Source organism: Sinohyriopsis cumingii, chromosome 12 (genome assembly GCF_028554795.1).
Source record: "Sinohyriopsis cumingii isolate HCF-2022 chromosome 12, ASM2855479v2, whole genome shotgun sequence".
Taxonomy (NCBI): Eukaryota; Metazoa; Mollusca; class Bivalvia; order Unionida; family Unionidae; genus Sinohyriopsis; species Sinohyriopsis cumingii.
In genome coordinates this window covers 905,410-923,812 of record NC_142972.1, presented here as the reverse complement: position 1 = coordinate 923,812, position 18,403 = coordinate 905,410, and the positions used below count along the sequence as shown (strand labels likewise).

The 18,403-nt window shown below is 35.4% G+C and overlaps 1 protein-coding gene across 1 annotated transcript in view; it reads left to right on the top strand.

Annotated features, from left to right (window-relative positions):
• The window catches only part of LOC149785903 (testis-expressed protein 11-like), a 138,938-nt gene that overhangs the window by 101,885 nt on the left and 18,650 nt on the right, over positions 1 to 18,403 (top strand). Inside the window, exons 21-25 of the mRNA XM_089976115.1 lie at positions 2,328 to 2,398; positions 8,534 to 8,650; positions 13,891 to 13,978; positions 14,959 to 15,105; positions 17,221 to 17,329. Coding sequence (XP_089832241.1) covers positions 2,328 to 2,398; positions 8,534 to 8,650; positions 13,891 to 13,978; positions 14,959 to 15,105; positions 17,221 to 17,329 — 532 coding nt within the window. The remainder of the gene's footprint in view (positions 1 to 2,327; positions 2,399 to 8,533; positions 8,651 to 13,890; positions 13,979 to 14,958; positions 15,106 to 17,220; positions 17,330 to 18,403) is intronic.

Here is an 18,403-nt window from a genome sequence, read left to right as displayed (position 1 = left end):
TTCCACACACATAAATAAGACCTGGCTGAGCATACTTACTGTCTTGCCCAAGTTTAATTTCTCAGTGATGGATTCTCTCTGGTAGATTGCCAAAGAAATTTACTTCTTTTTGGATGGAGATGGTAACCATTGCAGTCACGCTGATGGAATGATTTTTGTATTTCCTACTGAATGAGCAAGCTGTGCTACAACAAGTCATACTTGCACTGAGTTTCTCTTTGCCAGCTTGATGTTTGGAATACCAAGTGGAATCATCCTTGTGAATGTCCAGGAGGTGTTTCCTCAGGTGACAGCCATTTCTTTTCAGAATTTAATTTTATTATGTACTCTATACACACTGGACACATAGGTGGGTCAGTTTGCTCTGTAATTATCTGTAATAATGATAACAAGTTTCATTTTCATTTTCTCTTCTGTATTTTGTAGTTTATCATTACCTTTCTTTACATTTCACAGAATGGGATTTGTCTCTCTATTAATTGTCAAAGCAGTCATTTCCACCATGTTTTCATGCCACATCAAAAGAAGTGTAACATGGTATATCCATCTTTTGATAAATTATGGGGTTTGTTTGGGTTCCGTTGGATACTAATACATCTTTGGTAAGTCCACTGGTTCAGTCAGAGAATAATGTTTCATGCCATCTTTGCCCAATGCCTTTAATGCTGCATTGCAGTTTTGAAACTCACATTTGCCAGGAAATTCAGTTATTGATCACATCACTGTCCTTATTTATGATGGTGAAGATACATTCTTGTTCAAAGCCTATCGAAAATTTACAAGGGAGGTTGCTTTGTACATTTCACCATTAGGTTCATGAGCATCAAGGGTAAAAGTGACATAGTACTTAACAAAGTAATGTCAAAGTTTTCAAAGTCAGCTGACTGGCTTTCTATGCCAGAAATTGCTGCAGTATCCAGGCCATCTTATTTTTTATCTTTAAATTTGTTGGTTTTTCAAGGCACATGCTGAAACGTTTGGCCAAAATGCCAGCAGTAGTGTGCATTGCAAATCTCATAGTTCGCATTGTAGACTAGGCAGACAGTTGTTACAAACTGCAATAGTTGTACTGGTTAGCTCCCATGCACTAAAAACGTCCAGCCTAATAACTGACATATCAGCTTTAACTAAAATATAGCTAAATCTTTCAAGGGATAATTTCCACTGATAATAAACCACACAGTAATCCACTATAATGTACAATAAACCACACAGTAATCCACTTTAATATACGATAAAATCTTCTCATACTTTGAATTATAAATCATATATTTGCTTATTACCTTTTGAAGCAGAGGTTTTCCACCATTTCGTTTGCTCCATTTGTGTAATGCAAATCATGATGTGGTTTGTTATACACTGCTTGTAAAATCACATGACCCTGTTGGAGCTCTTACACCTGTCAGAATAGTTTTTAACAAAAATACAGGAATTTATATCATGATAATTCCCCAATCATATTTCTGGAATTTTTTATGAGGTAATAAACAGGCTGTCAGACTAAAAATAAATTCAGATTTCATTTTTGTTTACATTTCTTATGAAAGAAATCAAACAATTACCAATGGTTGCTATATGTGCTTTAGTCCCCTCCATGGTACTCAAATATAGCAGTTGTTATGCATCTTAAACAGGGTCACTGAATGCAGAGAGTGGTCACTATGAATATGTGGTTATAATATATGTTAGTGGTCACTTAACATGGTTTGACTAATAATAATTGATAGTCATAAGGAATTAAAACTTTTATACAGTTAAAATAATTAGAGCATGTTATTGGTATGGAGTGTAAGACAGTCTTTTAGAATGTTTTCTTTTCAGTATCTCATTTGGATGAAATCTTAAGACAGACAAACAGTTCCTTGTTTTAAATAAACATCCAGCTGTTTTCTGCTTTTACATTTTATTCACAAATTCATTTTCAATACAGTAAGATATTTTATATATGTGTATGTGCTTACTGATGCTTGTGTTAAGGGCCTGATATTTGGCTTGATTTTCAGAGTAACTCTAGTCTTTAGTGTTACACTAAATTTATCACATTGTGCTGTATGTACTGTATATATTTTACCTAGTAGCAGAAGGCAGATTAGCTCCTGTAACTGAGTTACTTTCTCTAAATAAATTTGTATTATTATTATTATTATTATTAAAGTATCCTTGCTAAACTATGGAATCATAATGCTTGATGCATTATTAAATGTAACATTCAGACGATAACAGATAAAATATTCTTCCCTCCTCCCCTCAGATTATAAGGTAGTTGTTCCCAATTCAGTTAGATCATAAGCTAGGTCAAATGATTTTGGCCATTGTACCTATTTCAGCATGGAATCTTGCTCTCCAATGTGACAAGCACGCAGAGAGGATGAAGGACCTGTTTACCCTCTGCTCTCAGGTTGGATTCAGATTTCTTAAGATTTTTAAGTAAGGCCGAATTTTTACTTTCATATTATCCAAAATGTTTGTGTGTCATTTAACTCTCTTTATAGAAACCACCCAAGTTTTGTCCACTTCACCTGTGGTTTCAGTAGAAGCTGGTAACTGGTGATTTTTCACTGTATATTTGTGGAGGAAGCACACTGCCTAGAGTTCCAGAAGTTTGAGAAAGTTCATTTAACAAAACCTTGTATGATACATATGCTCTCCCATTGGAGAAAATTCATTCATATTAATATTAAATCCTTTTATTTTATACTAATTGGTGTAATCCTAAAAGAAAGTGCTTTTTTGGTATGCAAATAGTTCTATATCAAAAAGAGAAAATGTTCAGTCTGTTTCTCTTCATGACAAATCGACCATGATCAGGAGTGGAGATTATGTGCTAATGCTAATAACAAAGCAGGACAGACACGTCTGACTTTCTATTCATGCCAAATTGATTATGATCAGGAGTGGAGATTATGTGCTAATAACAAAGTAAGACAGACACTTCTGACTTTCTGTTCATGCCAAATCGATTATGATAAGGAGTGGAGATCATGTGCTAATAACAAAGCAAGACAGACACTTCTGACTTTCTATTCATGCCAAATCATTTATGATCAGGAGTGGAGATCATGTGCTAATAACAAAGCAAGACAGACACGTCTGACTTTCTATTCATGCCAAATTGATTATGATCAGGAGTGGAGATTATGTGCTAATAACAAAGTAAGACAGACACTTCTGACTTTCTGTTCATGCCAAATCAATTATGATGATGAGTGGAGATCATGTGCTAATAACAAAGCAAGACAGACACGTCTGACTTTCTATTCATGCCAATTGATTATGATCAGGAGTGGAATCGTGCTAATAACAAAGCAAGACAGACACGTCTGACTTTTTATTCATGCCAAATTGATTATGATGAGTGGAGATCAGATACTAATAACAAAGCAAGACAGACACGTCTGACTTTCTATTCATGCCAAATCGATTATGATAAGGAGTGGAGATTATTTGCTAATAACAAAGCAAGACAGACACTTCTGATTTTCTGTTCATGCCAAATTGATTATGATCAGGAGTGGAGATTATGTGCTAATAACAAAGCAAGACAGACACTTCTGACTTTAAATAAAATGGTTTTTAACAGCTTATATAAATTATATTATGGGACGGCAAGAAAAAGAACTGTAATAAGGTCAGCTGATGCTTGCTGATACAATACAACAATGCAAGGCACAGATTGCAACATATAATAAACCATTATTGAAAGTGATCAACTTATTTTCTTTCAGAAATGAATCTGATTTAATTACAATTGTTTTCAGTACATATACAGTATAATAAAAGTAAGCCTACATTATCTTCTGTATCGGGGGTTTTCATATTGAATCATTGTTGTTGGTCAGGAACCAGACTAACTTCACACGGGTACTTGAAATGCTTGAATCTACCCTGTTGTTAATGCAGAATACCCACAGGATCAGGCTTTTGCTCAAATGTTACAGTCATCCAACAAAAGAACACATTGAAGATGTCAGGGGCAATTGGCCTCTTAAAATTGCAAAATTTCAGCACAAAAGTATAACAATTATATTCAGACTTGGACAGGCCTGGAAAAAAACGAAAGAAAGTAATCATTTCATTTATCTGACGTCATGTCATTTTTAATTGAGTATTGTCAATGGTGGGAGAGTTGATGGCTCTCAAATGTGAAAAAAGAACTTTAAAGATTATGTTGAGATGAGGTCATGCACAAAGTCATTGACTGCCATGACCTTTGGATCAGAAGTTTCTCAGACTGAACCTGAGATGATTGATGTACTTTACATGTTTTTTAGTTGAAAATCATGTTGCCTTTGCTGCACCTATAAGTTGACAGTAGTTTTCTGTTAACAAAAATAGCTGATGAATGTAAATGAGGTTATATTCAAAATAATGCTGATTTCTCTTAATAGACTCCATAGACCTAGATCTTCAGGCACATTATGCAATGGCAGACATGGGTATGTGCCGTGGCTCAGTTGGACTCAGCTTAGCAAGGAAATACAGTGTTTGAATTGTGTTTTGCTTCTCGAAAGTCTGACTTTTTAGTATTTTCAGTTATTTTCTTTATTGAAATTTTAAAAATCTTTTAGAGTATCTTTCTCTCATAACATTGGGATCTCATTAATGAAGTATAAGACAATTTTTTAATGGTTATATGTTTGAGCTTGCAAAATTGTAAGTTTGTACAAGGACTACCAAGTCAGAACTTGATTTATATTTGTATGAGTTTATTTGGCAGGAACATGATAGTATTTTTACCAAAAATATCCTTGTACATACTCCAAATTCAGATGATGTGCAGTTTATTTCAGCTTTGAACACCCAGAACATTGTACTATTGTTTAGTGGTTTGAATGAACTAAAGTGGAATAGTTTACACATATTCAATTGCAACTTACAAGATCCTTTATGTCTGAGAGACTTCGATCCCAAAGTGCTTAATAAACATATCCCACATCTAGGGAACAGTTTTGCTTGAATGCTGGTGGCAAATTTATAACCTTCTGAGTGCATAATTAAAGAGATACAAGTGAAAGAGTCAGGTGTGGAAATATCATCATTTCTTTCTTTGAATAGTAAAAACAGGTGTATCTTCCTCTTCTAATTGGTTTCAGGTTCCACCGTAATGCCCTGACAGGGTCCTGAAGATACCCTCGGAAGAAGGGTCCAATGTAATTAGTGGTTTAAAAATGAAACCACGAGCAGGAGCTTGTTCTATGCAGTCTTCAGAAACTAGAGACCATTAAGAAAGAACCCAAAATATCCTGACAAAACTGCAGATAGCTATTCTCTGCCAATAAGGCTTGAATTTCACTGATTCTGCCTGCTATAACTTGGGTGAGAAGAAACCAGGTCATTTACAAAATATAAACCAGTAAGGCTTTAGACAGTCGCCCAGTGTTAATGATGTCAAAACCCAATAGTAGGTTCCATATTTGACAAAGGGCCAAAGTTTTGGTAGAGACAAATAAAAATTTGCTTAAAGGTCAAAGGAGTCTTTGTTCAGGCCTATGTCCTTCCTTCAAAAATGGTGATACATATTGGAAAATGTAGTGTAGCTCTTTATTATGATTTGGGTCTAACTTCTTGTTGAAAGGGCATAGGAGGAAGATTGATGCCCTGGTGCTGATGCTTTTCAAGGAGAGATGTTACTCTGCTTGCACTGCTTTTGGAAAACTCTCTATTTTACTCATAGGTATTCAAAGTGGTGGGCCTTCTGGCACAAGCAATTCAGTCCACCACTTGATTGTATAAATGTTCTTCCTGTGGCTTGTTTAATATGATCCAGGCATGTAGGTTCATAATTTCTGGGTTGGGATGGACATCTTGCATGTACAGGTGCTCTGGAGGCTTAGTTGAGGAGAGCAGTCATCAGAAATTTCCAGGAAGACCTGTGAATGGGAGAATGAAGGCATGCATCTAGGGATTCTAAGCTGACCATGAGGAGTATTTCTTGGATGTCTTTAAGGGTGGACCTTAGGGTCTCAATTCTTGGATGTCTTTAAGGGTTGACCTTAGGGTCTCAATCCTTGGATGTCTTTAAGGGTTGACCTTAGGGTCTCAATCCTGGTACCTGGTATCTGGAAAAGGGATATAAACATAATCCATATTGGGTTGTGGCTTAGCTGGGACCTTTAATAATAAGGTCCAATACTGGCATACATTGCATTCATAATTCTGATTCTGGATATCATGGAAGACTTAATTATCAAATCTGTCAGTGGCATAACCAGACATGCATTTTTTGGGTCTGGGTCTAAGTATGCAAGGAAGACAGATCACCATACCCAGAAATTGTCACACTGGGCATAGGTCAAAATGATGCTGTGGCAGGAGTGCAGACATGGTATGAGGCCAAATGATGTATGGCTCCAAGTTCTAGTAACAGCTATCAAGGGATTGATCCCCTAGTTATTACTGGTATGTATATGTGGTGATTTGTAGTCCCAGACTGGTCTGTGTGAGCCACTGCATATGTTGAAGACTGGTTTCTGATTCTCAGGGTATTCTGGGACAGCTATAGGCAGAAACTGTTACCTATCTGTACTTAATCCACAGAGCACATCTTTTATGCACAAAAGCTGAACAACACCCTATAATAGCCATGCAGGTAAAATGATATCATCAGCCAGCTTAGATGCTTTTGCATGCCCCACACTGTCATGTTTTAATTGTAATTAAATAGAGCAAAGCAATAGCATCCATTGTAACAGTCCTGTTAGACTTGCATTGAAGTAAATACTAGGAAATGAAATGAATAGCAGATACAGTTACAGAAATTATTTTAATACCAAGAATAAATGATCATTTATTGGGAATATTATGCAAGCAGGTTGGGCAGTGACATGTGTTATAAGCACTGTTGACCACTGAAGTAGAGAATTAAGATGATGTCATTATTTACATTGAGGATAGAACAGACATCAATAAGAATACATAAGGAGTATGCCAGAGATTGAAATACTCCAAAGGATTGCTCATACTTGGGAAAAGGTTCTGTTCCTCTTTGTTCAAACTGTTAAAATATGTATAACAGATTCTTTGCTAGTATCCCAAATTTAAGATTATTCATAGATCAAAATTTGAGAGTTTCCAAGCAAGACAAGTAGCTGTTAAATATAGTTTTCAGTATTCAGTTGATCTTGTTTGAAAAACTTTTCTTACGATATTTAATCAGCCCCAAGTATCTCATCCTTCCATAATGTCATATTTTTTATGAATTCCTGAATAACTGGAGGCCCTTTTATACACCACTTTCCTGTTTGCAATTTATGCTGCAATATAGCATTTTAATGAATAGATGTGTGCCTGTGTGTGTGTCTGTTGTCTGTAACTCAGTGGTAGATTAGTTTTTATTGGTAATGAACTGACTCGTTCACTGAAATATAATTAATATTAATAGTAGTAGTAATAGTATGTATGCATATTTATTGTGTATGCCAGTATACGAATGGGATGAATTATTTCTATCATAAGCTTTTGTTAGCAGAAGTTTCAAGTTAGTGAACAAGTTTCATTATAAACAGTATAAATATATATACTTGATATGACAGTGTTTAAATGATCTGTTTTTCATGGAGATTTTAGTTCTACAATTACAATCATTCTACTGCAAGAATATAGCATTAGAGAAAATTTCATAAAAGTTAAATAATATTAATATTTTATTATAATAAAACAGACATAAGTACTAAATTAAAACACACCAGTAATGAATATTTTTTATAAACTTTAGGATAACACATTTTAGTTAATTCAGACTTAATCAGAATCATCTTCTTATGCACTTTTGCCATAAGTTACTTTGTGATTTTATGATGGTATTTTGTGTGACCTCATGAAGCAGTTATTTATTTAATAATAATAATTATTATTATTATTATTATTATTATTATTATTATTATTATTAAAGTATTTATTAGATTACAGTACATTATTATGGTTTCAGGCAACATTGTTTGGATACTATCATCATCATCATGTCAGAAATTCTTAAGTTGAAAAGTGTGATTACCATACCGATTGATTCAATACTGATTTTTGATGGATCTTTTGCCTGGTTAAATAAATTAACATGAATTCTGCCTTACATTTGCAGGCAAGCTTTTTGCTCTTCAGTAAATAAACATCAATTCTGCCTTACTTTTGCAGGCATGCTTTTTAGACTTAAAAAGATCAAATATGGTCTTCAGAACTGAAGGTGTGAAAACAGTTGCCATATTATTGATGGGAGATAACTCCACCATTGTAAACCAAAAGGTTTATCAAGAAATTATAGAATAAAAGAAGTGCCCCAAATACAAACAGTGTAAAATAAATGGAAATTTGAAAGAAACTCTTACTCTGAGCCTTTTTCTAGTTATCACTCTTACATAACAAACTAGTAATGGCTGGCATTACTATTCATTCTGGATCAAACATCCTGCAAAATAATAAAGCACTTGGGATACATAATTTATTGTTTTAATTGCTGTAGAGTATTTTTGAAGCAGGAATGAATTGTTGCTAACTTGTATGAATCAGAACATTTTGACCATTTTACTTTGTGTTTTAGCTGACATCATTGTGTCCAGTAGATGAAGACACTTTGGTCAGACAGAGAACCTGTATGCTAATGTCTGCTGCAGCTTGTTTACAGATTGCCAGAACCACAGCTGATGAGGGCAGGAAGGTATATAACCTATCACTTTGCACTGCATAGATCTGATAAAAGTGTTTTAATATCAGTATTTCTGCCTATTTATTTATTTCTGTTTTGACCCCACCATTGATTATAGCATCAATGTCCTATACACACATATGTGTGTCCCACAGTTCTTGTATGTGCTAATGCTCCAACATCTTCCATTGACTGTGTTGAAATTTGGCATGCATTATTAACACAAGGTGAACATGTGCATATATTTTTGCCATCATGCTCAACTGAGTTTTTATATACCCGCTATAAGATGAAATGTATTATATCAATATGTTGTTGTTGTTGTTATATGGTTTTAACGCCATTTTTCAGCCAGTATTAATGGTGGAGGAAGAACCCGGGAAAACCTCGTAAAGAACCACCGACCCATGAGAAGCTACTGGCAAGCTTTCTCACATACCCACATTGGCTGAATCCGAGACTCGAACCCACGCAGACAGAGGTGAGATGGCAGTGATCTGTAACGGAGAGCGCTTTAGACCACTCGGCCACTCTGGGCCCCTATATCAATATGTTGTTCATCTGACAATGGGTCAGTCTGTTACCATTTTCATTTCTTCACAGTTTGATGATGAACCTTATAATAATTTTTTTATAAAGATGGCTTCAGCATTCTTATTCAAGGCAATGATGTGCTTTATATTTCCTTTTTCAGTAGGCATCTCTATGATTTACCTAACTTGGGTTCTTCCACTTAGTATCCTTTACCTATGCAAATTAGACAAATGGGTTGTCCCACTGTAATTGCATCACTGTAGTTATTATCAGCCAGCTAAGCAATTTGTGATTGGTAGTTGTTTATCTCTGTCCATCTTACCATTTATGTAATTATATGTTTTTCTTCCTTAGAATTCTGAAAATTGTGTTTCTTAAACGTGACTTTGTTGTATGGCAGATATGAATTAGGTCAATCAATTAATTTATATATTATCTTGAGGAACCTTTTTCTGGACTGCCACATTGTTTGGTGCTTGCATGTTGGTTGAATGGGAAAATATATGTTGGCTGTTGTTTGCTCAGGACTAATGCAAAGATTCGTACACAGGAAGATAGATGCAAAGGGTTTATTGTTGATGGTTCAGATAAAATCGTATTGATAAAACAATTTTTTTTCTTTTTTTTCAAGAATACAACACATCTTGCAGGATTATTAAATCAAAGGATGTATTTTATGTTTAGATGATATTATTGTAAAATTTCAGGAGCAATGCCATAATCATGTGATATTTTAATTCATGTTATAATGAAATGTATTATAGCAGGGTTTCATCATCATCATCATCATCATCATCATCATCGTCATCTGTCTCATGACCTAGTGTGGTCGTTGAGGCACTGTGCTGCTGAACATCTGACCAGTTCCCTCCACTTGTCTCGATCATGTGCCAATGCCTGTGTCTCCGCAAAACTTTTCCTGGTCCATTCTGTGATGTTGTCAGTCCACTTTTTTCTCTGTCTACCTCTCCTTCTGCCACCCTGGACGCTGCCCTGCAGGACTGTTATGGATAGACTGTTGGCTCTAGTGACATGGCCATACCATTTCAGTTTTCTCTTTTTGACGGTGGTGAGGAGGTCCTCATATTGGCCTACTTCGCGCCTGATGGTGTTACGCACTTCTTCATTTGTGATGTGGTCCATGTAAGAGATGCCAAGGATGGTTCTGTAGCATCTCATTTCAAGTGACTGGATTCTTCGTTGTAATTCTGCTGTCAGGGTCCATGCCTCACATGAGTACAAAAAGACTGAGATGACTAGAGCTCGCAATAGTCTGATTTTAGTTTTCAGACAGATATTCTTGTCTCTCCAGATGGGTCTTAGCTTTGACATAGCTGCCATTGTTTGTGCTGCTCTTGACAAAATTTCTGCTCTTGATCCCTCTTCAGTGATTATGGAACCAAGATATTTGAACTGGCTCACTGTTTCCAGTTCATGTCCTCTGACTTTAATCTTGGCTGAGATTTGTTTGCCACTATTTGTCATCAGTTTTGTCTTCTCAGCACTTGTCTCCATGTCAAATCTGGAAGATGTTTCATCCAGGTTCTTCACTAAGGTGGCTAGCTCGTGTTCACTGCCTGCCAGCCCGTCAATGTCGTCTGCAAAGCGGAGGTTGGTGATGTTACGCCCTCCAATGCTGACTGTCCCACAGTGGTTTTCCAGGGCTTCGCTCATGATGCGCTCTAAGTAGATGTTGAAAAGCGTGGGTGACAGGAGACAGCCTTGATGCACTCCCACTGTTGTCTGGAACCAGTCTCCCATAGCACCTTGGGCAATTACTGCACTGGTAGCCTTGGCGTACAGCTGCTTGATGGTATTGGTTAACTTTTGACCCATGTTATACTTCTTCACTGTGGCCCACAATGCCTCATGCCACACTCTGTCAAAGGCCTTTTTGAAATCTATGAACACATGATAGATGTCTTGTTGGTGTTGCGAGTACTTTTCGCACAGAACCCTGAGATTGAATATTTGTTCTGTTGTGCTTCTTCCACTCCAGAACCCGGCTTGTTCTTCAGCGATTATTTCTTCTGCTTGTTGTTTCAGTCTGTTCAAGATGGTCTTCAGCATTACCTTACTAGCATGGCTGATCAAACTGATAGTTCTGTAATTTTGGCACAGCTGGAGATTGCCTTTTTTGGGAAGTGTTATAATCAGTGACTGGGTCCATTGTGTTGGTCATTCACCTGTCTGCCAGATCTTGTTGCAGATTTTTGTTAGTAGCTCTTTCACTGATTCTCCCCCATTCTTGATAAGTTCAGCTGGGATGTTGTCTACTCCAGCTGCCTTCCGATTCTTCAGTGCTCTTATTGCTGACTCCACCTCTTCTTTGAGAATGGGGAAGTCATCATCATTTGAGGAGTTTGGAACTTCAAGCACCTCTAGGTCTCCTGTGGACTGATGGTTGTAGAGTTCTTTGCAATACTCAGTCCATCTTTCTGCAATGTCACTCGCTTCTGTGAGGCACAATTTGTCCAACACTCTTCATTAGGAATTGCCTTGAAACTAGGAAGGCATTGTTGGCATGTGGTTTTGTCATTATGATCCAATGTATTTTTATGCCCACTCTATTGTGGAGTGTTTAATGTTATGATGACCTTCCATCTATTCCCTATTTTGTTTCTGCTCACTAACTCCAGTTTGCCACCATTGCCATACATTGTTAATAGCTTGTGTTTGGGACAAGGTAGAAGCCTATCAGTTTGTGGTTAATCATTTAATGCCATGGTTAATGTGACTGAAAGAAGAAAATGGTTTCTGCACATTAACATTAGTTCTGCATCACAGATGTACACAGTATAAATTTGTAGATAGCTTACACTTTGGGTATTGTTTAGTGTGGTCTGGTGATTTAAGGCAATGCGGCACAAGTAGGTTATTTAGTGCTGAGGCAATGGAGTAAAGTGCCTTGCCAAGGACATACCACATTGGTGGACCCAGGCTCATCTGATGGTAGGATTGGAACCTACACCTTTTGGAGCCGGCACATTAACCACTGATGCACAATGGCTTCACTTTTGGTAAGGAAAAAAGCCTATTGATTTTGGGTTCAAAAGGTCAAGGAGACTGGAAGAACACAAATGGTTTATTTCTGCATTTCAGTCCAAGATTAAACTTTATAGATGGCATGTACTTGAAGTAAGTAGGAAGCCTATTGAAATTGCGATCAATAGGTCAAGGGTCATCCTGTTTACCAGTTTCAACTGCAGTGCCTGATTCCTGAGTAGCAATTCTAAATACATTTTGGTAAAACGGAGCATCATACAGCAGCAGCTGCTGAAATTGTGACTACCTTCACCATGTTTACTAAAAATGTTGTAACAATGTTATTTCTTTTATAAAGTATATAAAACTATATATCTCTGAAAAGGTAATAAAATTAGCAACACAGTGATATATGTTTTATTATTATTTACCAATGTACATGCTCACAACTTTATTTTGAAATATGACTTGAAAGAAGAAAAAAAAATAAAAAACATACCATGATGTTCAGTGAATCTTTTGTCCATGAAAATGAATGAAATGCTCGTAATATTATGTGAATAAAATAAAGATAATTCAATTTCTAGTATTTTGGTCCAAATTTGAAGTTTCTAGCACTGTAGTTCAAAAGTTATAATTATTTTACTAAATTTGGACATGACACAAGGAACAATTTGTTTACTTCACATTCTGGAACATGTACTTCAGCGTGCAGTTTCTCATGAAAACTTGTCACAAAGTAATCCTAGAAATCTTTCAACATAACGATTTGTTTCATCAACAAGTTTTTCCAGATTAAATCATCCCAAAGTAACTCAAAATAATGTTTTGCATTGGCTTCTCCTGGGTGTTGCTCCTTCTGTCAATTTAAATCTTGGCTGCAACCGAAGTGAAAAATCATTCCGGACCCATTTTTTTCGAATCGCTGTCGAAAAGTGCATGAAGCCAGGCATCATCTCTTTCATCAACTTTATTGAATTCTAACCCATCATTTAAGTCAATATTATCATCAAGTCATCCAAATCGTCAACTTCAGTGTCGCTACCCTCGCTATCAACAGCCATGTTTACATCAGAGTTGTCGTCCATCATTTTATCAATCGATTTTCAAGTCAACAATTTCTTTTCCAACCGTGTTTTTTGTTTAAATTTCACTGCGCATGTGTGCTTTAACCATTTCCTGTGTAGGTGAAGAAGTACACATATATTTGTGATGTATAACACATGTTTCTAGAGACGCTACACACATATGTAGTAGAGTATGACTGTAGTCGTATTCCGGATAAAATGGGATACTACAACTGCAGGCGTATTCAGCATAGAATGAGGTATTATGACTGCAGTCGTATTCAGGATAAAATGGGTTAACAGAATATGAACTTAAGTTAATTCCATGGCTCAGCATGGCAAATCCCAATGTGGACAAACTTTGTGACATTTCATCAAGCAGTTTAGGACAAGATAGAGTTACAGACAGATAGATGGATGGATGGACAGGCAGAGAGACAGGGTATCACAAAATTTTTCATTAAATCATCGGTATAATAATAAGGATCAGATGGTACATTGGATGTTTATGAAGGAAGGTTTTTAACCATTTGACCATTGCCATTATTTTCTTAGCGTAATCAGTTATAATTTTAAAATGTATCTTGAGATACCAGATTATAGATCTATGTAGAATGTTAACAATGTCTCTCATTTACATATGAATGTTACTTTCTGATTTATCAGAGGATGGCCCTTGAGGAGTCTTTGGACCATGTGGGCAACTGCAAACAGCTGTGTGGATCAGCCCAGACATTGGCCTTAGGCCCTAATGGTATATTGAAGTATTGGAGTAATTTCTGAGGCACAAGTTCTTTTGGCATTATTTAAAATTTTCTAAATCTAGTTTGTTACAAAAACACTGTCTGTTGCTATAATTTTTGGACATTTTTTAAGGGAAACACAATCATTTCCTTTTTAGGTATATATATTTATAGTTCTATATATATAGTTCAAGATTACACTGCTTGCGCAGATCACTAACTTGATCCATAGGTTATTAAACTTCTTTATTCAGAATTGCTATCTCGTATGTTAAAGGTATGTTAAGGTCTTAAAATTAACAAAGTATATAAAGCATATTCTTTGATTAGGTCATGGAACTTTGATTTCTGAAAATATTTTTTATGCATAAAATAGTTATATTAGTTAACTTTCTGAATCGAAGTACAAACTGATGCTCAAATATATGGACTCTGTGTCCACTTTCATTATGTTTCAGTCAAAATTTGACTTAATAAAAAAACATTCATTACATAATGTGCACTACTTGGTTTGAGTTGTGATCTAGGAATGCATTCCATCTTTTAGTACACTAGAAGCACAGAATAATCAAACAACTACACCATTTCTGTACATCTGGTGTACAAAAGTTTAAGGTTTATTTGAACCATTGCTTTTTGGGATGAGCTGCTTACATGTGTATAAGTAAGAATTCTTAAGCACTAATATGGCTGAAACATATTGGGCATTAAATGATTCACTGCGGCATTTAAATCAATTTCCAAGATGTTTATAGGGCAGGATACAGTAACCTCTGGAATCATTTCTTACTGTTTGATGCTCATGTTCATCATATTAACAAAAACCAAAATATTGTGAATCCTGACATTTTCATGCTGAAGAAGTAATTGCTCACAAGAAATTTTTTATTTTGAAACATCAGAAAATATATAATTTTTTATTTTGAAATATCTGAAAACATATTATGAGTTAGATACATCTGTTGATATTGCGTTATTAATTATTGTACAGATAGTAAAGGTAAAGATACAGAGAAGTTGCTGCTACTGTATGAGTTTGAGGCTCGTATAAAGTTGAAGGACCCCAGGGTAGAAAACATCCTCGAGAGAGCTTTCACCATGCCTAACTCAGACCCCAAAATGTTTGAAGCTCTTGCTGGTATGTCAGATGTTTGTAAAGTTTACATTTTACAACATAGCCTTTTTAGCAGTTGACTTCCCTTTGCTCAAAACTTGATTCTGGTCATTGTTTTCATCTTGAGGCTATTTCATAAGAATATAAAAAGCCCAGGAAGGCTTGACTAGATCTAATACTCTACATTCCAAATGCATAATTGTCTGAGATTTAATTTACCTTAATTGTTTTATTTATCTCTGCATTTTAAGTAAACTTGTCATTTCACATATCACACCAAATAGCCACATGCATGTGCGCACACACACACACAAGAAACAGAATAACCAAAATATTAATAATAATATTAAATTACTAGTCCGTTTGTGTCTTCTATGTAGTGAAACAGTGTAGATGGTCTCCACTTAGGTGAAAATGTATACTTTCATTTTTTTTAGTAGAGCTATTTAAGAATCTTATCAGCAGTTGATAGTTTACATATTAACAGTTTTGAACCACAGTAAAATTTATTTCGATTTCACATTTTAAGACCAAACTCAAGAAGTAGATAAATACATTTATGAAATTTAAATTCCATAACTATGTTTATTACTCTAAAAATTACTGTACCAGTCAGATTTGGTAGATTGATGTCACAAATTAAAAATTACTGTACCAGTCAGATTTGGTAGATTGATGTCACAAATTAAAAGGACTGGAACAAGTCAGGCTATGACAATTGTAAAGCAACACACATTCACATTGCACATTTACACATAATAAATAATGGACAATGCAGTGTAAGGGGCCAAAGGTTCTGGAACAACAGGTCTGTGGAATAGGGAAGTTCTTGAGTGATCCTTCGACAGTTTTAGAGGGGCAGACCACGAGGTACTTCCTTAACAATTTGTCATTAGCTGTTGAATCAAGAAGGAGAAAATTTTAAAGACAACAGTAAAATCAGTATTTAATTTTATCTTGTTTATTTGAACTAAGGAGATCCAATAAAATACTATAATTTAAAATACCTAGAAAAATAGTATAATGTCAGGTGCATCAGAATAAACAATATGTATACAGATAAAGAAGTAACTCGTGGCATAAACTGACAAACCAAGAGATCTGTCTCTCTTGGACCTCTCACTTGCTGCAATGTCCAGTATTATGAAAGCAATGCTTGTTATTTGACATGCAAATGCAGGTTGTGAGAGGGTGTTTTCATTTTTTGCAAAGGCAACCCTCAAAATACAGATCATCCATACCAGTGCCATGTAAAAGTTACAATGGTAGTTGTATAGTATTTGTTAAAACAAGAAAATTAACAATAAGTTATTGAAACTTCCAGGACTTAATATTTTGCTAAACCATACTGAAAATCGGCCTAACATACTGAAAACCATTGACTAAGAAGATATTTTTTAGGATTGGCACATCTGGATTTCCCTCAATAATGCTTAAAGAGCAACACTAATCAGTAGAATGGTGATAGTTTATCTCTTACAACTGTTACCTTTTAATCACCTCTAAGACTGTTAACTGTATAAAGAGACCAGAGGTGATAGCATTTCATATGCATTAATGATTATGTATGAAGGAATGCTAATCTTGACCATTTGCAGTTTACATGAGCTACAGTTTACAAGTATATGTTTTGGTGTTAAGAAAGGTCTCTCATTTATTAACCTTTTTTAATTAGATTTATTGGAAATCATGTTTTTATAAACACAGTCATGTCTGAAGGTTTGGGAGAATAAAATGAAGTTTTCAGTGTGTGACATACCATGTCAAGGCAAGTATGTTTGACACATTTCTGAACTTTTTGGACTTCATTAACAAAAGCATTGTGAGCAGTATTTGCATGTCTGTTTTTTTATAACCAGCATTTTGCTTTTGAAATGTTTACAGTGATTGAGAAAAAACTGATAAAATGTGGAAATTTCATGAAAATTGGACGGTAAATACTGAAGTTACAATAACTTGACTTTGTTTATTTTATTTAGTTAATTCTTTCATTTTGCCTGCTTGTTCTTGTATGGCCACCCAGTTATGTACCAATTCATACCTAGCTGGCAGTCAAACTGGTTAGTGGATTGTTTGTTTTGTGATGATTAATTTATACTTTCCACCTTCAAAATGACATTTTGAGTTTCATACATTTAGCACTGTCAATGGAGGCTTCATGCAACAACAAAAGTCTGTGTGTAAGAGTGCTAAAAATTGCCATTCGCAAGAATCTGCAGGCTGATCCACCTGACTATTCCAAATGCAGGTATGTGATGTGACAACTATACATGTAATGTGTCCATTTAGTCTGGTTGTTGATGGATACAGAGTGACATTTTCATTTATGTAAATTTCTTTATGTGGTCAAGATGCAAGTAAAATTACTTTTATTACCCCATAGGTGTGTCCAGTTGTGTTTCAGGTGTTAACATTGCCAATATACTATGTCTAATCTATATTTAGAACCAGAAAATTTAATGGGCAATACAGTTCTTTGCAGAGAACTGTTCTTTAGTGTTAAAATCATATTTAGTATGCTTTGGTACAGGAAGTAGAACTGGACAAGTCCCATCTTATTGTACATAAATCTGATGTGCAATTTAACATTAAACAGAATCAAAATCTGTTATTTCTTTGAGTAAATTTAACATTAAGCAGAACAGAAATATGTTAGCTGTTTGAGTAAATTTAACATTAACCCATTTTATCCTGTTTACCAATTTCAACTGCAGTGCCTGATCCCTGAGAAGCAATTCTAAATACATTGTGGTAAAATGGAGCATCATACAGCAGCAGGGGGGATTTTTTATACGCTCCTGTTCAGCGTAATGGTTTGTTTCAGCAGCAAGTTTTTTCCAGCTTAAATCATCCCAAAGTAACTCAAAGTAATGTTGTGCATCGGCTTCTTCTGGGTGTTGAATAGTTGCCCCGTCTATCAATTTAATCGTGTTTGCAACCAAGGTGAAAGAACATCCCGGACCCATTTCTCTTGAAAGCCTTCAAAGTCAGCTTCATTCTCTGAATCACTGTCGAAAAGTGCATGAATCCATGCATCATCTCTTTCATCAACTTGATTCAATTCTAACCCATCATTTAAGTCAATATTATCATCAGAATCATCCAGATCATCAACTTCAGTGTCACTACCCTCGCTATCAACATCCATGTTTACATCTGAGTTGTCATCCATCATTTTATCGATCGATTTTCAAGCCAACAATTTCTTTTCCAACCACAATTTCTTAAAATTTCACTGCACATACATGCTTTAACCATTTCCTGTGTTATTGAAGAAGTACACAAATATTTGTGATGTATAACACGTTTCTAGAGACACTAC